The sequence below is a fragment of the Balaenoptera musculus genome, chromosome 2 (assembly GCF_009873245.2).
Source record: "Balaenoptera musculus isolate JJ_BM4_2016_0621 chromosome 2, mBalMus1.pri.v3, whole genome shotgun sequence".
NCBI classification, from domain to species: domain Eukaryota; kingdom Metazoa; phylum Chordata; class Mammalia; order Artiodactyla; family Balaenopteridae; genus Balaenoptera; species Balaenoptera musculus.
This window is the reverse complement of record NC_045786.1, coordinates 44081968-44099664: the sequence shown is the minus strand read 5'-3', so window position 1 is coordinate 44099664 and position 17697 is coordinate 44081968. Positions and strand designations below refer to the sequence as shown.

The 17697-nt window shown below is 38.7% G+C and overlaps 1 protein-coding gene across 12 annotated transcripts in view; it reads right to left on the bottom strand.

Moving 5' to 3' along the window:
• Positions 1–17697, bottom strand: part of CHD2 (chromodomain helicase DNA binding protein 2) — a 119524-nt gene that overhangs the window by 47500 nt on the left and 54327 nt on the right. For all 12 annotated transcript variants that reach the window (XM_036843904.1, XM_036843905.1, XM_036843909.1 and 9 more), the window contains 8 exons: positions 16127–16315; positions 9998–10160; positions 9506–9658; positions 6936–7007; positions 3732–3881; positions 2818–2966; positions 1689–1785; positions 1165–1257 (listed from right to left, as the gene is read on the bottom strand). In XM_036843904.1, the coding sequence (XP_036699799.1) occupies positions 1165–1257; positions 1689–1785; positions 2818–2966; positions 3732–3881; positions 6936–7007; positions 9506–9658; positions 9998–10160; positions 16127–16315 (1066 nt within the window). The remainder of the gene's footprint in view (positions 1–1164; positions 1258–1688; positions 1786–2817; positions 2967–3731; positions 3882–6935; positions 7008–9505; positions 9659–9997; positions 10161–16126; positions 16316–17697) is intronic.

Genomic DNA, 17697 nt, shown 5'->3' with positions numbered 1-17697 from the left:
ATGGAACCAAACCATGATGAATCCATTCAACCACGTTCTCACTGGAATCTGGGAAACTTCTGCCACTTTGATGACTCTTCTATGCCTCCCAAGCCAATCTTCCACCTTGGGATGGCCAACTGATTCAACTTCTCTGACCTCAAGTATTTCTGGAGCAAGTCATATGATCCTGCTGACTGGCTCTAATGTGAAGCCCCATCTTCTAAATTCAGCTCTACACCCTAAATCAAGTTCCTCCTGGCAACTCCTGGCCCCTGGATGGGACTATCCCAAATCTTTTCCACTTCTCAGCAAACACCTCACTTAATTTACTGGTTATTAAGGTCACCAGTTGGAACTCCTACATCTTCTCTCCCCTCTGTTCCCTGAAGTGTATACTTTCCTTTTTCTTTCAAAGGCCAGTTCCTCCATCTGTGCTTTTGATTATATCTGTTCCAGTCTCCTCCTGGGCAATGTGCAATCAAATTTTCCTTTTTCCTTAGAACCTTCAGTATTTCCCTATTCTCAATTTCTTTCCTCAACCTAGAAACGTGGTAACACCTTTAAAAAACTTTGCCTTGCTTGATCCTTCTATCCTCATAAATTACTTTCACTGATCTCTTCACTAAGCTTTTTATTAATGTCTATACTCAATGCTGTCACCTCCTACTCATCAGGTGCCCAGCTTCTGCATTTAGTCCTGATCTCATTTAATTTTCTATCAAATACCACTAACTACCCCATAACTGTCCTTAAAAAAAAATCCCACCAAGTCAAGAGCTTCCCAACTGTCACCTTCTATTTTCATACCTTTGACCTCTCTTTCTTATGATTCTATTAATGTCTCTCCCACAACCTCTCCACCCCTCCCAGAGCTCCACACTATCAAGTTCTCCACCTATCCCACTGACAGCTTATTCTCAGCCCTTGTCACACCGGCTTCTTTTCCTCTACCCACTGAATCTGGGCAGGATGGACCACTTCAGTGGTGACCCTCATGGGGAGGACTATACAGTCTATACCCACATCATACTTGGAACTCTAGAGAATGATTTTGAGGGATATGAGTCAACTTAGGTAAAGAGAAAAGCAGAGTCCCTTGCACCCAGAAAGTATTGACAGGCATTACTTATTACTGGTTCATGAATCAATGCTAAAGACTTTCTCAGACAATGATTTTCATACCTTAAATTGTGACAGAAGCTCATCTGTTGCACTTGTTGAGACTTCATTCTCTCTGGTTTCAGCCAAGCGCAAAATTTCATCTATATCCATTTCCTAAAAGAACAAGAGCAACACAAACATGGTAAAAAGGCAACAGTGGTACGCATCTACTGAAAATGACTGGTGCAAATAAACCAACTCTCTTCTCTGATATTCCATTTTCTTTTACACTCCCAGTTTCATGTCCTTTATATCTAACGTTTCAAACTACTATTTATACAAATGACAAGATGAAACTTCAGAAATTACGAGAAATAAAATTGGAACAAAAAAGACCAAAGACAAAATCCTCAAATGCTTTTCTCATTCTTTCCTAGTCAATTTAGTAAGAGCTTTTAGCTCTGTAAGAAAAAAAAGAGAAACTATGTTCTGCAAGTAACTACCGTTTCTTTATAAAAGTCTCAGACTCAGAATCACTTCCAGAAAAATTCAGACTCTCACAGATGATACTTATCAAGAAAGTTTTTTCCCTTATTGTTGACTACCTGAGGCTCTGATTCCTCCCCTTCCAGTTCTTTGAAGAGATCCTCTGCTCCAAATTTCAAAATCGCTGTCAGCTCTTCTTTATTAAAAGGATTTGAACTGCAGAAATAAAATGTAGTTGTAATCTTTTAGGAATGTCAAATAACCTCTATGGAGTTCTAAATATCTATTCTTCATAAAGAGGTCAAATTACTGGTGAAGATATAAATTCTGCCACAAGAAAAAAGAGCTCACAAATATTTCATGTTTTTTAATCCACAGGATGAGTCTGCAGTGGTAAATATAACCTAACAAAAGACTAAGAAATCAATTATTTTCCTGTTGATTCATCTGTTACATGGTTAAGCAAGAAAGATAATTAGCAACATGAGAGAAGGGAGTTCTCTCTTTGTCCTTTGACTCAGAAAGTTACCATTCACCAAGAATTTTCAAACTCCTCATCTCTGGTCCAAAATAAAAGAACAAGCTTTTTCTGCCTAGTTTCCTCTTTAATGGAAAATTATCATCATCTAATTAGGAAGGGCTCATTTGATCTCACCTGTAACACAAGTTGTAGGACTGCCTCAGAAGATACTCAACAATTTGATCAAAATGTAAACTCTCCAAGAGAAATAGTTGTGTTTCCAAATAAAGCCAACTAAAACGTAACTACTTTCCTTTTATAGCCTTCTGTTTTCAATAGGAAAGATAATCTCCACACAAACATTTTTACCAACAGTAAGAAATAGATACCAATTCAATCTGGTGCATTCTCACTGCTGAAAAGTCCAAGGCAACGTTGTGCCAGGATGAAAGCCCAATGAGGAGCACACAGCTGCCACTGCTGCTGCTGTGTCATATGTCACAGGCAGAGCCAAAAGCAAAAGGCAAGAGAGGAGGGCAGGAAAGGAAGAGAGAGGGCACATAAGAAAACGGCTGATATGGGAAAAAAAAAAAAAAGAACCCGAAGAAGGAGAAACAGGGAGAGCAAAAATTAAATGAAAATGCCATCTTCTTGCAGTTTTGGCTTGGCCTTTTCCAGGTAATTAATGGATTAATGTCTGTTGTAAAGCATCCTATTAGAAAAATGAATTATACCAAATGTTGACATAAAATTGACTCTGCTACCTCTCCCATCTTTCCGGCACTTACTTGGACCTTCCAGAGTTGTTTTCCAGAACTGTCCGGCCAGTGGTATCCATGCGCTGAATCACCAGATGGTCCAATACCATCTTCTTTTTGGCCCGTTCTATGATCTCTTCCTCCACGGTCCCCTTTGTAACCAAGCGGTAAATATTTACCTGTAGGAAAAGGAAATGTTATGCTTATGCCTGATCACACATACAAAAAAGTTACCTCTGTCTAAAACCAAGGGGGAAAATAAAAAAATATTTGTTCTCTGATATGGCATACCACTTGTAAGCCATCCATCCAAGCAGACAACTTAAGTATTGTACATGCAATATTTTTACTATTTGCAGCACGTTACATTCTTAAATAAAATAGCCTCTAAGGAATTGTTATTATAGCCTTGTTCTAACAATAAAAATGCTGCTAAAGAATGATCTGTCTCATTGAAATTGAATCTTTGGCCACATATGAAACTTAAGAGGTACCCAGTACTAGAGCAGACTTTGAAATTCATCTACAAAGGAAACAAGTGTGTACGTTTCCAACATACCACAGAGTTAATACTGGTCATGTGTAATAAAAGTAGACCATCTTGAACAATAGTAGAATATTCTAACAACTTTTCCATAATAAAATAGATGGAAAATTTCCATTCTAAGTCTATTCATCATATATCCTTGAGTAAGCCAGAAAGTTACTGGTGATATACTTTTCAAACAGCGGAAGAGAATAGTTTCATATCTATAAGCTCATCTCAGCCCCAAAGACAGCTTCTCTGTACTAATTAACAAACAGACATCTACCCTTGGGGAAATGAAGACGAAACAGGAAAAAAAAAAAAAAAAAAAAGCATTTTATAAACATCCTGAAAGGGCTGAATAACCTCCCCTGCCCCCTCCCCTCCAAGCCATATCTAGAGGCCCCTCTCCACTGACCTGTTTCTTCTGACCAATTCTGTGGGCTCGGGCTTGTGCCTGCAAGTCGTTCTGGGGGTTCCAGTCAGAATCAAAGATGACGACGGTGTCCGCTGAAGCCAAATTGATTCCCAGGCCACCAGCCCTTGTCGAGAGCAGGAAACAGAAGTCCTGTACACAATGCAATATACTACTTTATGCAGTGGCCTTCTCAGAAACAGTTTCACAGTCCAATAAGCCCTTATACCTGGAAACCCCTGCAGGTGTGAAGAAAAGTGAGATATGATGGACAAACTTTATGGAGGCTACAAGAATGTCAGGGACTTGATGGCAGAGTGAATTTTCATTTGATTAAGAGGTAAGAGTCAGTGCAATGAACTAAGGAGTAAAGTAGAATCTGATAAGGCAACAGGAGCAAAAGAATTGGTGTTCTCTCCTGGCTAAAACTAGTACACAAGCAGTTAACAGAAACCAGACAAACTTAATTATCATGAGGATCGTTTCAGCAAGTTGCTTAGATACTTATTTCCTGGGTAAAGGTGGATTATGCCAGGTAAGGCAGTCAGTATGAGCAAGGAGACTTTATTGGGTAAATGTCCATTCATTTGTTAGACTGGTGAGGAATACAAAAACACTGTACTAACATATCACATGACTGAACCACTGGACAGCACAGGACCCTCAATCACCACGGAACATGCACAAAGAAAACCAGAGCAGGTATGGCCGAACAGCAGTGTGTGGGAAAGACCCAGGCACTGACATATTCCAGTTTCCACAGCAATGATAATAAGAGACTGGGCAGGCACAGTACACCTACCTGCATCTGAGTGCTCAGAAAAAAAATGGGCAGGAGGCAGAGAATAAACTCTATGAGCCAGAGAAAACCAGAGCCAAACAGATTTCTATTTCCAGGGAATTTGGTCATGTATCAAAGACTGACACCTTTCTGGCATGGAAATGGCACTCAAAAACTGGTAGTTCTGAGTTACTTTTTGATAAATGGGTATATTTAATACATATACACAGATGCAATGAAAAGATCTCCACATTCCAAATAACAGTCACAATCACCAACATTATGCCATAGAAATAAAAATGGAGAGAGCTGTCTCACAAGAGCTTTACACAATTCCAATAAAGAACTGATTAACAGGGGTGTTGAAGCATCGTCTGTGAGCCTTGGCAGAGATACCAAGCAACACCACACTCTGAAGAGAAGCCTGCAGGTAAACACTTGAGAATGAGACACCTAAAACTTAAATGAAATCTGGGGTCTGAATGATCATAAGAAATATTTTCAACGTCACTCTTTATCAAAGACAATATGAATTATATTAAGATATTATTTGTGCCTATTATCAAATGGTAAAATGGAAATATTCATACATAAACATTATGAATATAAATTGTTTGGGAAGAGTGATTTAGCAAAATGTATCAAAAATCTTTTTTACATGCTCATATCCTAGCTAAACATCTGACAACAATAAAATGGTCAAATAAATGATGGAACAGGCATGAGAAAATATTAGAAATTACAGTTCTTTTAAATCTTTAATGACATGGGAAAATGCTCAGAGTAGAATTTTGAAGGAAGGGCAAGCACAAAACTATATGCAGCATGATCCCAATTGGGCAAACATAGAAAGAAACAAAGGGTTTCTTCCAGGATGAATGGAAATGCACCCAAATAATGTGAATAGCAAGCTTTCTCTGGGATGGAAGTTTTCTTCTTTGTACAGTATTTCTTCTCTGTACTCTTCACCATCTTCCAAAATTTCTAAATGTGTTTATAATACTTTCCCCCAGTAATAAAGTAATTTTTTAAATTAATTTAAAAAAGACTCAGAGTTGCAGAAAATGGTAAAGAATCTCTATTCTATATCTAGCCATCGGACAGGGGAATCAACAGAGAACTACAAAGAAAGCCACTTTAGCTTTTTTTTGAGAAAGGGCAATATGAAACATTCAACTCACACTGTGTTTTAAACTAACAGTAGGGACCACAAAACCAATCTCAACAAATACTGAAGAAGAGAAACAGGTAACACTGATGGGGTGCCTGCTATGAACCAGGCCCTGCGCTCAGTGCTATGTGTGGGGTATTGCACTTAGTCGTCACAGCAGGGTTATGAAGTAGGGCATCATGGTGCTTTTACAGTTGAGGAAATAGGGAGGAGAGAGAGGAGGATGGGAATTAGATGGTAATCAATGTTTTTAGTAATTACATTCCTCTTCTCCTTGACCATTCAGAGCCTTGGTTCTGAAGAGATTAGTGCCCAAAATTCCTCAAGGAGAACTAAAATGTTAGGCTGGAGAAATAGTCAGAATACCACAGTCTAACTAGGCCTATGTGCTATTCAAGCGGCAGGAGTCATACCATTCTGGAGTGACAGACAGACATTAAGAGAGTGTTCAAAGCTCTTGAGAAAGCAGAAAGTTAAGCCTGGTCTATCTATAAAGAATAGTGGCCCAGACTTCAGAAGTTCTAACGTTCTCTCCAAAACACTTTTAGTTCTACCTCTGGCCCTCACCATGGCTTTCTTAACTCCTCACACCACTATAGCCTTACTTACACTAAACTTCTTTTCCCCTCTTCTCTCACATCCCATGGTATTTAATAGTGTGATATGCACAAATTACAAGGTTACCACAGTTTCTAACTTGTCCTAAGTGCTCTTCCACATGTACCTTAAAAACAAAATACTTTATAATGCCAAATTCAAGTTGAATACTTAACAGATTAACCAATGTTGCTATTAGCCCAAGCAAGGGAATTAAGCCACATCCTACCGGGGTCCAACAAATCTGAGACACAGCAAACATACTTTTCAAGACTCAAGTCACCAAAAAAAGCATAGATCAGAACCTTCTGATGTAACATACATGTCAAAATTAATCCTACCAGCCAGCCCTCCCCAACCCTTGCCTTGTGGTTCTTCTAGGCCCAGAAATTTGGCATCTGAAAGCCGCCAGAGAACCCTCAGTTGATACCGGAACTACTCTGTCATTAATCCAGACCAGGAGAGATAAGCATGCATATGCTTTTCTGGACTGACAAACAACAAAATTAAGAGGCATCTTTAGTGATTTCTCCTTCCCTTATGAGGTAGAAGAGTTGCACTGTGAAATGTTCCTGAAACAGAATACATTAAGCTAGAAAGGCTTTCCCCTTGATACAGAGCCCAAGCTGCCCAAATAACAAAGCCATGCATGGTATACCTCAGACCCATCTGCATTGAAGTGGTCCAGTGCCTGTTTTCGGATTTCTCCCTTGATGGAACCATCCAGACGCTGTAAAAATAAACCACATGAAAATCATAAGGTAGGAAGATCAGCTACACTCAAAATAGAACACCAGACTTGTAACCTTCATCACTCCAACACCCACTGAGTAAAAATAACCGGAACACACTGGCAAAGTGCTGTCCAGGGGCTGTGCTTCAGCAGCACACCCGACTTGCCCCGAGCTCTCCGGTTACAAGCTCAAGGTCAGAAGCTTCTGATTCTAAGGGCCATCTAGGCTTATCCAAGGGTCAGAATGGCCACCAGGACATAAGGAGAAAGGTGGCAACCCACGCTGTGCTTAGAGGCTTTGTCTGCTTCTACATCTGTGGGTACCAAAGAGATTAGGAAATAGTACCACTGGTCACCTCATAATTAGCTCCTGCAAAAAATGGTGCTCCTTAGCTACATGGCTAAAAGTTGCCCTGTTATTACGTGCTCCATAAACCAAAAAATCATTTACATAATTTTGTTAGGAAAACATTTTCCCATAATATTGAAAATGTTAAAATTAAGTGAGTCATATATCCCAGCTTTTCTGAAAATTACACTCTAAAATCAGAGCAAAGTGTTCAAACAGCCAAAATGTATCTTCAAGAGAGCCTCTGGCATTTACTAGCACATACAATTCTTACATTAGACTATATATCAATTCTAGGTCCAAAACAATGTCACCATAGAGAAACCATATAATATGTAAATACTGAAGAATTACTACTTGTATGCTGTATATAAAGCATTTCTCACTCTTTAAAATCATTTTCACATTACTTCCCCTTAATCACCACTTGAGATAAACTACCTCATTTTACCAAAGGCAAAACTGACCAGGCAGATGTTGTCAGCTGACCAGTGACAGGGGAGGGGCGGAGTCTGTGGAAGGACCTACAGCTCAGCGCTCTGTCCACCAAACCCAGAGCCACCTGATCACAGATAGAATCACACATGGGAACCCCCTTTCTTCTTTCTGACTACCAACTCTACTGAGAGCCTTGACCCAAAGATAAGTTTAAATGGCAGGTTCACAACCAGTATTTGAAATGAGAAAACCCAAATGCCCTCTTTTCAGTATTCTAAGAGAAGACATTAGGCATGATAACCTGAGTGGACACCAGACTACTCATTCCTTCGAGAGAAAAGTAACGTATTCTTATTTTACTTGATACCAAATGATGACCTAGACCTGAAAGCTCCCAGGGGTCAGATGTACTGAGAGATCACTGACTCTTTGTACTGTGTTATTTTTGATAACAACCGCGGTATTTAACTATATTCTAAGAAAACTGCTGAAAGACCACACAAGGTATTATGGATATAACAATGCCTTTCAGGGTATGCTGAAAGAAAACCTGTTACTGAGTTTTAAAGCTTGGCCTTCTTAGAGAGAATCACTGCCTTCAAGTATCTTCAGTATCAGCAATAACTGCATGAGTCCATCCAAAATTAAAGGAAAAATTTATTTAATGCAAGGCAGGACTTCCCTGGTGGCACAGTGGTTAAGAATCCACCTGCCAACGCAGGGGACACAGGTTCAAGCCCTGGTCCGGGAAGATTCCACATGCTGCAGAGCAACTAAGCCCATGCGCCACAACTACTGAGCCTGCACTCTAGAGCCCGCAGGCCACAACTACTGAGCCCATGTGCCACAACTACTGAAACCTGTGCACCTAGAGCCTGTGCTCCACAACAAGAGAAGCCACTGCAATGAGAGGCCTACGCACCGCAACGAAGAGTAGCCCCCGCTCGCCACAACTAGAGAAAGCCCTCGTGCAGCAACAAAAACCCAACACAGACAAAAATAAAATTAATTAATTTTAAAAAAAATCAAGGCATTATAAAAATATTAGGCCAAAAGTAAAGGTAAATTAAACACGTCTATAAATAAATCAGAGATAAGTTTCCCATTGTCTAACACATAGAAAAATATTATTATGCTGAAGAAACTCTTTTTCCCCCTTATTTTTCTCCTCATCTTACAAGAGATTAATGAATGAAGACAAAAACCCAAAATTATAATTCTGCAAAGTATATTCAGGGACGAGCAAGGTTTCAAGTATACTGTTCTCCTGAGTTGCCCAGCCTCACAGCCAGGGTCAACTTCCTTTGGGGTGAAATATAAAACACTGTCACCTCTCTTTTTTCTTTCTTTCTTAGGATTTGGGCTTCTGTCATCAGGTTCACACTTCCTTCCTCGCTACTTTTACCACAGGCTTAGAGATGTAAGATACCATTTAACAACACTTCTCTTGCCCAATTTTCCTTTCTCTAATCCCCATCCCTCACCCACCAAAAAAGAATAATCTTCCCACGATCTTGTTCATTACCGGGTAGCATAAAGGCATGGAAGTAAAAATTAAGACCCGCCTGGAACCTTAATCTCAATTTGTTTCCAACAAGAAAACTCTTGTTTTCTCCTTTAGGATAATTTAGCAAGCAAAGCATACAACCTCGAGGGAGGGAGGGAGGAAAGGAGGAAGGGAGAGACCCCAAGCACCAAGCATCCTCACCTGGAAAGGATAGTGCTTAATAGTCAGGTACTCAGCCAGGATATCCAACATTCTCACCATCTGAGAGAAGATAAGGACTCTGTTCCCTCTTTCTCGAAGTCTTGTCAACAGTTTATCTAACAGAATCAGCTTGCCACTGCTCCTGATCAAGGACTGAAGATTAAAAAGACATTCTAATCATCATGTTCAAAAGCATACTTCAATCTGCCCTTCCTCTCTAGTAAGAGTTCATATTTTTAAAATCATCCTTAAGCTTTTGGAAGCTTTCTGCAATCTAGCTGACAAGCAATTCCTAAAATGCTCTTTACCTAGTATCTGTGACAATATACTTTCCAGATTTTTCCTAGCTATTTGACTTCTCTCACCTGTTTTTAAAGCTTCTTTTGATGCTCCTTGAAGTTATCAAGGAGGAAAAGGAGCGTTTTGATAAAAAGCATCTATAGAAACTAAAGTGCCTTTAAGAAAGTAATTACAAACAAGGTAAGCACACACCAGAAGAATCTCCTGTCCATTTTCCCTTTCATTTTCTTCGGGAGGTTTAATGAGATAACAGTGGTTGCAGCACTTTTTCAGTTCCATCACAATATTAAGGAAACCAGATGTGCTGCCTCTTGTTCCTTTGGCAAGAGCCTTGTAATTCCTAGTCAGAATCCATCTGCAAATTAAGATAATAATGATATTATTAGATTCAAAGAAAGAGAGAGTTGGGGATACCAGCAGATTATAAAAGGAAATAGTGTTACTGAGGCACGGTGGGAGGCGGCGGGGGGAGTTAAAAAGGCAGGGAGGGATGCTTTATTTTATATCTCCTGCCACCTAACCAGGCACCCTCACACATCTCCAGTCAGATTCAGACCATTAATCATTCTATTGGCTATTTCAACCTGGCTGAACACAGGAATATTAAAAGAAAATAACAGCAACAAAATATATATATTCATAGAACATATATTACATATATGTATTTTATATAAACAATGACTGTCACTGAAGCAGTCTTTATTGTAGTATAAATGTGGAAGTTAAGCTGGCTCAAATTAGAAAATCAGTTAAATAAATGAGATATACCAAAGATAGAAGCTACAGGGACTTCCCTGGTGGTCCAGCGGTTAAGACTCCACGCTCCCAATGTAGGCGGGCTGGGTTCCAGCCCTGGTGAGGGAACTAGATCTTGCATGCCTCAACTAAGAGCCTGCGTGCCACATCTAAAAGATCCCACATGCCGCAACTAAAAGATCCCTCATGCTGCAACTAAGCCAAATAAATACATAAATAAATGTTTAAAAAAAAAAAAAGATAGAAGCTACATACCCATTTAAACTGTTGTAAAAGGGTATTTTACATAATACAGTGTTCATAACGAGTATGTTTTATATCCCAGTTTGAAAATATTAGAACTGTTTTTTTTCTGAGTAGTGAAATTTCTTTATGCTTTTAGCAATCACACTTTTAGGAATCCATCTCAAAGAGGAATTCTCAAGGATTCTCACTGTAGCACTATTTATAAAAGGAAAGCATTTGAAACTATCCAAATGTCCATCACTAGGAGACTAGTTGAATAAACTATGCTACAGATCCACTATGCAGTTGTAAAAAGAAAGGACTGTCTCTATAAACTACTATGGCGTGCCCTCCAGCACAGCCGACTCCCATCACTAAGTGAAAAAAGTAAGGTACGGAAAAATGCATACAGTATGCTACCACTTGCATAAGAAGGAGGCAATAAAAAAGTGAACATGTATCTGCTTATATTTTAAAAATTAAAAAATAAAGGAAAGATAAACATTAAGATTTTTAAATATAAAAGTAATTATTACCTAAGGAAAAGAGGGACTAGAATGGAGGAGACAAGGATAGAAGCCAAATATCTCTGAACATGCCAGGCATGGCAGCTTTGCCTTCGGAACTCTATAAATATTATAAATAATCATGAACAAAATTAAACAAAGCAATCCCTAAAAAAAAAAAAAAAAAAAAAAAAACACACACTAAAATGAAGTAAATAAACTATTGTATCCAGTCAGTACCTAACCAAAGAGAAGGAAAACTATCTCAAGTGCTTTAAGCCTCTTACCCATTTCTAGTGGGATATACCTTTAAAAACACACAAAAAAATACTACTTTAAAAAACCTTAACCTGTTTTTGTTCTTCATCTTGCTAGTGGTAATCCTCGCACCATTATTTTAAGACTGTGTGCATAGTGTGAATTAGGCTGGTGCACTTGAGAAGTCGAATTTTTGGTATGGGTATAAGTTCATTAAGGTCAAATAAAATTTCTGTCATACTATTTAACTGGACAAAACTCATGATGTATTTTTATCTTTAAAAACAAACAAATTTCCTAAATCTGTCCACTTTAAAGACCAGTGAATAAGGTCCACTGCAGTTGCAAAGAGCACCCCCAGTGCCGTTTATGACCTCCAAATACCATTTTCCAATGAAACAGTACGTGAAGCTTTTTGGCTGACTCTAGTTCTGGGGCAGGAAATGAACGAAACGAATCTGAGCATTTTATCATTCCAGAAAGCAAAGAAGCTATCAACTACAACTTGGATTTTGTCAAAAGAACTTGAACAAGCTCCCACTGGCTAAAACTGGGACCATTAGACCATGAGTATAGATAATAACTGCAACAGAATAAAACACAAATATGTTTATTGATGAGTCAATAATCATACAAAAATATTCATAATCATACCAATAAGTCTCATTGGTCAAATCTTTGAAGGAAGATAGATAATCCATTTTTTCTTTTGAAAACGTCAAAAATTCAACATGGATGAACCTTGAACACATCATGTTGAGTGAGATAAGTCAGACAGAGATAGACAAGTAACGTATGATATCATGTATATGTGGAATCTAAAAAAGCCAAACTTGTAACAACAGAAAGTAAAATAGTGGTTACCAGGGGGTGGGGAGTGGGGGATAGGACAGATGTTGTTTAAGGGTACAAACCTGGAATGGGTAGTAAATAATCCCTAGAGATCTAATGCACAGTATAGTAAATATAGACAACAACAATGTATTATAATCATCAACCTTGCTAAGAGACTAGATTTAACAATCCTAACCACTAAAAAGAAAGGATCATCATGTAATGTGATAGAGGTGCTAATTATCACTACAATGGCCATCAGATTACAATATATAAATGCATTAGATTAACATGCTACACACCTTAAACTGTACAACATTATATGTCAAATGCACAGTCAGCCATCCGCATCCACAGGTTCCACATCTGCAAATACGGAGAGCCAACTATACTTTGCCATTTTATGTAAGGAACTTAAGGATCCATAGATTTTGGTATCTGAGCGGGGGGCGGGGGGGATCCCTGGAACCAAACCCCTGTAGTTACCAAGGGACAACTGTATTTCAATTTTAAAAAACAGTAAATAAATAAAAAATTTTAAATTCGAAAATCAGAAAGAACCATGCATTTATTCTGTCTTTCCTATATGAACTGTTCCTCATTGATGTGGGGAAGTTTCTTTTTACAGAAGTATTCCAGCTAATAAACAAAGGAGTAACAAAAGTTGAATATTACCACTTTGTAATCCCTAATGAATTAATGATCTAGGCAATGCTCATCAACATTTGCTAATATCACAAAAAGACAACCTCCTCTGACAGATTGCAGTCTGTGAAATATTCACACTGAATCTGGGTCTAACCAACCTTCTACACCTATCTGTGAATGTAAAGGAAACAATGTGTTCTCAGGAAAATATTAAATGATGCCATGGAGCTGGAATCAGCAAACTCCAGGCTGTGAAAAAAATCTGTGGAACACAGACTCAGTTTCTTCACTCAAAAATTTACAAGGACGGAGGGGAAAATGACTTAAAATAAACTTAAGAGATATGTCAACCAATCATAATGTATGGAGCTTACTTAGATCCCAAAGCAAACAAGCAAAATGTGTGTGTGTGTGTGTGTGTCTCTAGGACAACCAGGAAAATGTAAACACTCACTGTATATTATAAAAATAGTTAGGAATTACTGGGGGTTTTTTTTAGGCATAATAAAAATAGTATTGAAATTATGCTTAACTTTTTTTTAATTGAGGTATAGACATATAACATCATATTCGTTTCAGATGCATAAAACATGATAATGAGATATTTGTATACAATGCAGAATGATCACCGCAATGTCTAGTTACCATCCATCACCATAAATAACTACAAGTTTTTTTCCCTTGTGATCAGGAATTTTATGATCTACTCTCTTGCAAATTTCAAAATGCAATTCAGAAGTTATTAATTATTGTCACCATGCTGCACATTTCATCCCCGTGACATATATTTCATAGCTTAAGTCTGTAGCCTTTTGACTCCCTTCACCCATTTCTCTCACCATCCTCAACCCCTGCCTCTGGCAACCACCAATCTGTTCCATGAGCTTGGGGGGTTTTGGGGGTTTTTGGCTTAACTCTTAAGAGTCCTTATCTTTTAGAGATATATAGAAACACTTATGATTTGGACCTGGAATATGTTTCGTATGACCTGGGGGTGGAAATGGGGATGCAAAAGAAGATACAGATGAACTAAGACTGGCCAGGAGTCAGGAAATATAAAAGCTGGATTATGGGTACACACCATTCTATTTTTGCATGTATTTGAGATTTCCCATAATAAAAAGATTTTTAAAAATCAAGGCAGTGTTAGGCAAAAAAGTCAGATAGTAATTTCTGAAAATTAAATTCTTGTTTTTATTCGGTTGTATTAATTAAGAACAAGCAGGGAGTAAATTGACACAGCCACTACGGAGAACAGTATGGAGCTTCCTTAAAAAACTAAAAATAGAACTACCATACGACCCAGCAATCCCACTACTGGGCATATACCCTGAGAAAACCATAATTCAAAAAGAGTCATGTACCACAATGTTCATTGCAGCTCTACTTACAATAGCCAGGACATGGAAGCAACCTAAGTGCCCATCGACAGAGGAATGGATAAAGAAGATGTGGCACATATATACAATCGAATATTACTCAGCCATAAAAAGAAACGAAATTGAGTTATTTGTAGTGAGGTGGATGGACCTAGAGACTGTCATACAAAGTGAAGTTAAGTCAGAAAGAGAAAAACAAATATCGCATGCTAACACATATATATGGAATCTAAAAAGAAAGGGGGCGGGGGTGATTCTGAAGAACCTAGGGGCAGGACAGGACTAAAGATGCAGACATAGAGAATGGACTTGAGGACACGGGAAGGGGGAAGGGTAAGTTGGGACGAAGTGAGAGAGTGGCATGGACATATATACACTACCAAATGTAAAACAGATAGCTAGTGGGAAGCAGCCGCATAACACAGGGAGATCAGCTCAGTGCTTTGTGTCCACCTAGAGGGCTGGGATAGGGAGGGTGGAAAGCAGACACAAGTGGGAGGGGATATGGGGATATATGTATACATACAGCTGACTCACTTTGTTATACAGCAGCAACTAACACAACATTATAAAGCAATTATACTCCAGTAATGATGTTAAAAAAAAAAACAAGCAAGGAATATCATTAGAAAGATTACCAGACCTCTAACTTTAAAAGACTGTAATTTTCATGGCAATACAATTATTTCCAGTCATTCCAGATCCAACTTTAAATCACCAAAACTGAAAGCCCATGACAAGTACCTTATATACCGCCCTCTGTCCCAAACCCACCATTTTACCTTTAACATATTATAACCTAGACCAAGTCCACAACCTGCCCATGCCACTTGGAGTGCTAGAAGAAAAGTCTTCACCGTTGGTACAGAGGTGAGTGTTTTTCCTTCTGAACTTCCACACTCCCCTGCATATGCCTCAGTTATAAACAACACTTTGTGTTATTTGTCTCTACTCTGTCTTCTCTACTAAACAAGAGGCTTCTGGCAGGAATGCATTCCATTCACCTTCATATTTCCAGTATCTAGCAGAATGCCTGGCATGTTGCAGAACTTGAAGCAAATGACTGAATGAATGGCAGAGAAGAAATATATGAATGAATAAAACATGCCTGTTTATTAGTAGGGGGATAAGCACTAAGAACATATATTTCAGACCACTTAGATAATGAAAAGTACTGTGCAAATTCTCACCTAAAAAAGAAAGAACAGTAAATCTTCCTCTTTCTGACCATAAATAAATTGCTACTTAAATCTGTCTTGAGGCTTCACTGGAAAAGGCAGTTTATTTGTCAGTTATATATCTCATGGCTTCCTGGTACTGATCTTTTTTTTTTAATTAATTAATTAATTTATTATTATTTATTTTTGGCTGCACTGGGTCTTTGTTGCTGTGCGCAGGCTTTCTCTAGTTGCGGCGAGCGGGGGCTACTCATCGTTGCAGTGCGCGGGCTTCTCGTTGCGGTGGCTTCTCTTGCTGCGGAGCACAGGCTCTAGGCGTGCGGGCTTCAGTAGTTGTGGCACGCGGGCTCTAGAGCACAGGCTCAGTAGTTGCGGCGCACGGGCTTAGCTGCTCCGTGGCATGTGGGATCTTCCCAGACCAGGGCTTGAACCCATGGTCCCCTGCATTGGCAGGCAGATTTTTAACCACTGCGCCACCAGAGAAGCCCCCGGTACTGATCTTAATCCCATTCAGGCTTAACCCAGCCAATAACTTACTTGTAATACTGTTTCTGAAGGGCTGACATCTCCACCCTGAGAATCTGTTCCACTTTGGCAGGAAGGGATTTCTCCACATCTTTTTTCACTCTCCGGAGAAGGAAAGGCTCTAGCACCTTATGAAGACTCTGATAGCCATTCTCTCTCCCTTTCCCATGGTCTTCCTCAAAATCTTCCCAGAACTCAAACCTAGAGATGACACAGTATAGTGTTACTTAATTACAAAGAAGGAAAAAAGCATTTTTCCAACTAAAATTTCTCTTTTAAGGAACCAAATAGGAAAAAAAAATCTGTTAAAAAAAAAAATGAGTCTTCCCTATAAGGAAAAATAAATTTTATCAGTCACTAGCTCTTGAATACAAGAGAGGGGAAAACAAAAAGGCAAGGGAAAACCAACTGAATCAATTCCATCAGTCTACACTGGGTAACAGCAGGTTTCCAATTCTGAGACTGGATCTAGAGTTCACAAAATATTTCAGTATATCATGCAATTAGTATGTAAGTAACATAATAAGTTACTGTGATAAAATGTTAGGCAGAAAAATTAATCATAAGGTGTCTTTTAATAAGCTGCAATTTACTGGGAAAACAAAATTCAGAGGTCAAAGAATAATTAGTGGTGATATTACAGCTATCACTAGTCAGAGGTAAAAGTTATACAGTTTCCATCAGTAATCCTCACTGCTCATAGATTAAAAAGTTAATGGATTATAATGACAGTAAACAAGTGACAGCCTCCAGACAAGAAGAGCAATTATACGTGATACAAACTTAATGCTAACAGAACTTGAGGACACAAAATTTATTAATGAATTTTAAAATGTTATCACCCGTAATAATTTTGCCTGAACTCTACAGATAAAAGTTTCTCCTGTTTAAGTCTTAACCATCTTTGGTTCACTAAAGGATTTGTGGCAGAAATCCAGTATGGGACATTATGATCAAATTTCTTTCAAAAATAAAAACTGAAAGAAATTTATTTCATGAGGCTTAGGAAAATATGCTCTAACTTGCTACTAGAAAGCCAACAAAGCACTTGGAAGAAGTTGCTTGGTTTTGTGTGCAGACTGAAGCTCAGTGGGTGAGGCGCTGCCCCATGGTCTGCTTTCTGACACCAGGAGGTCCAGCTCTGCTGAGGCCAGTGAAGTCCCAGAATAATAAACTCAGTGACTCGACATGACCAAGAGCTATGTAATACGCTCTCTGATAAGATAGAAAGTCAAAGACAGCAAATGCCAGCACTGTCACCGGGCACAAGGATGTCAACAGAGTCTGCTGCCATTGTCATTTCTGAACTCATGAACGGCCAAACATTTCATCAGGCACTAGGAGCATCAGTATCAGCCCTAGTGACAGCTGGTAATGCCTGAAACAACCGTGTTCGGAGAAGCAGACAAAACGATCTTTCGGGGTAGAGATCTAAAAACATAATTAATGCTTCTAGCTCAACAAAACTAGAGTAAACTGTATTTTGCCACACTGCTATGAAGATACTCTAAGAACATAAAATAAAATGAGGAGTTAAAACTGATAAGAGGATTAAAAGGAACAATGTAAACTAAGCTATCTCA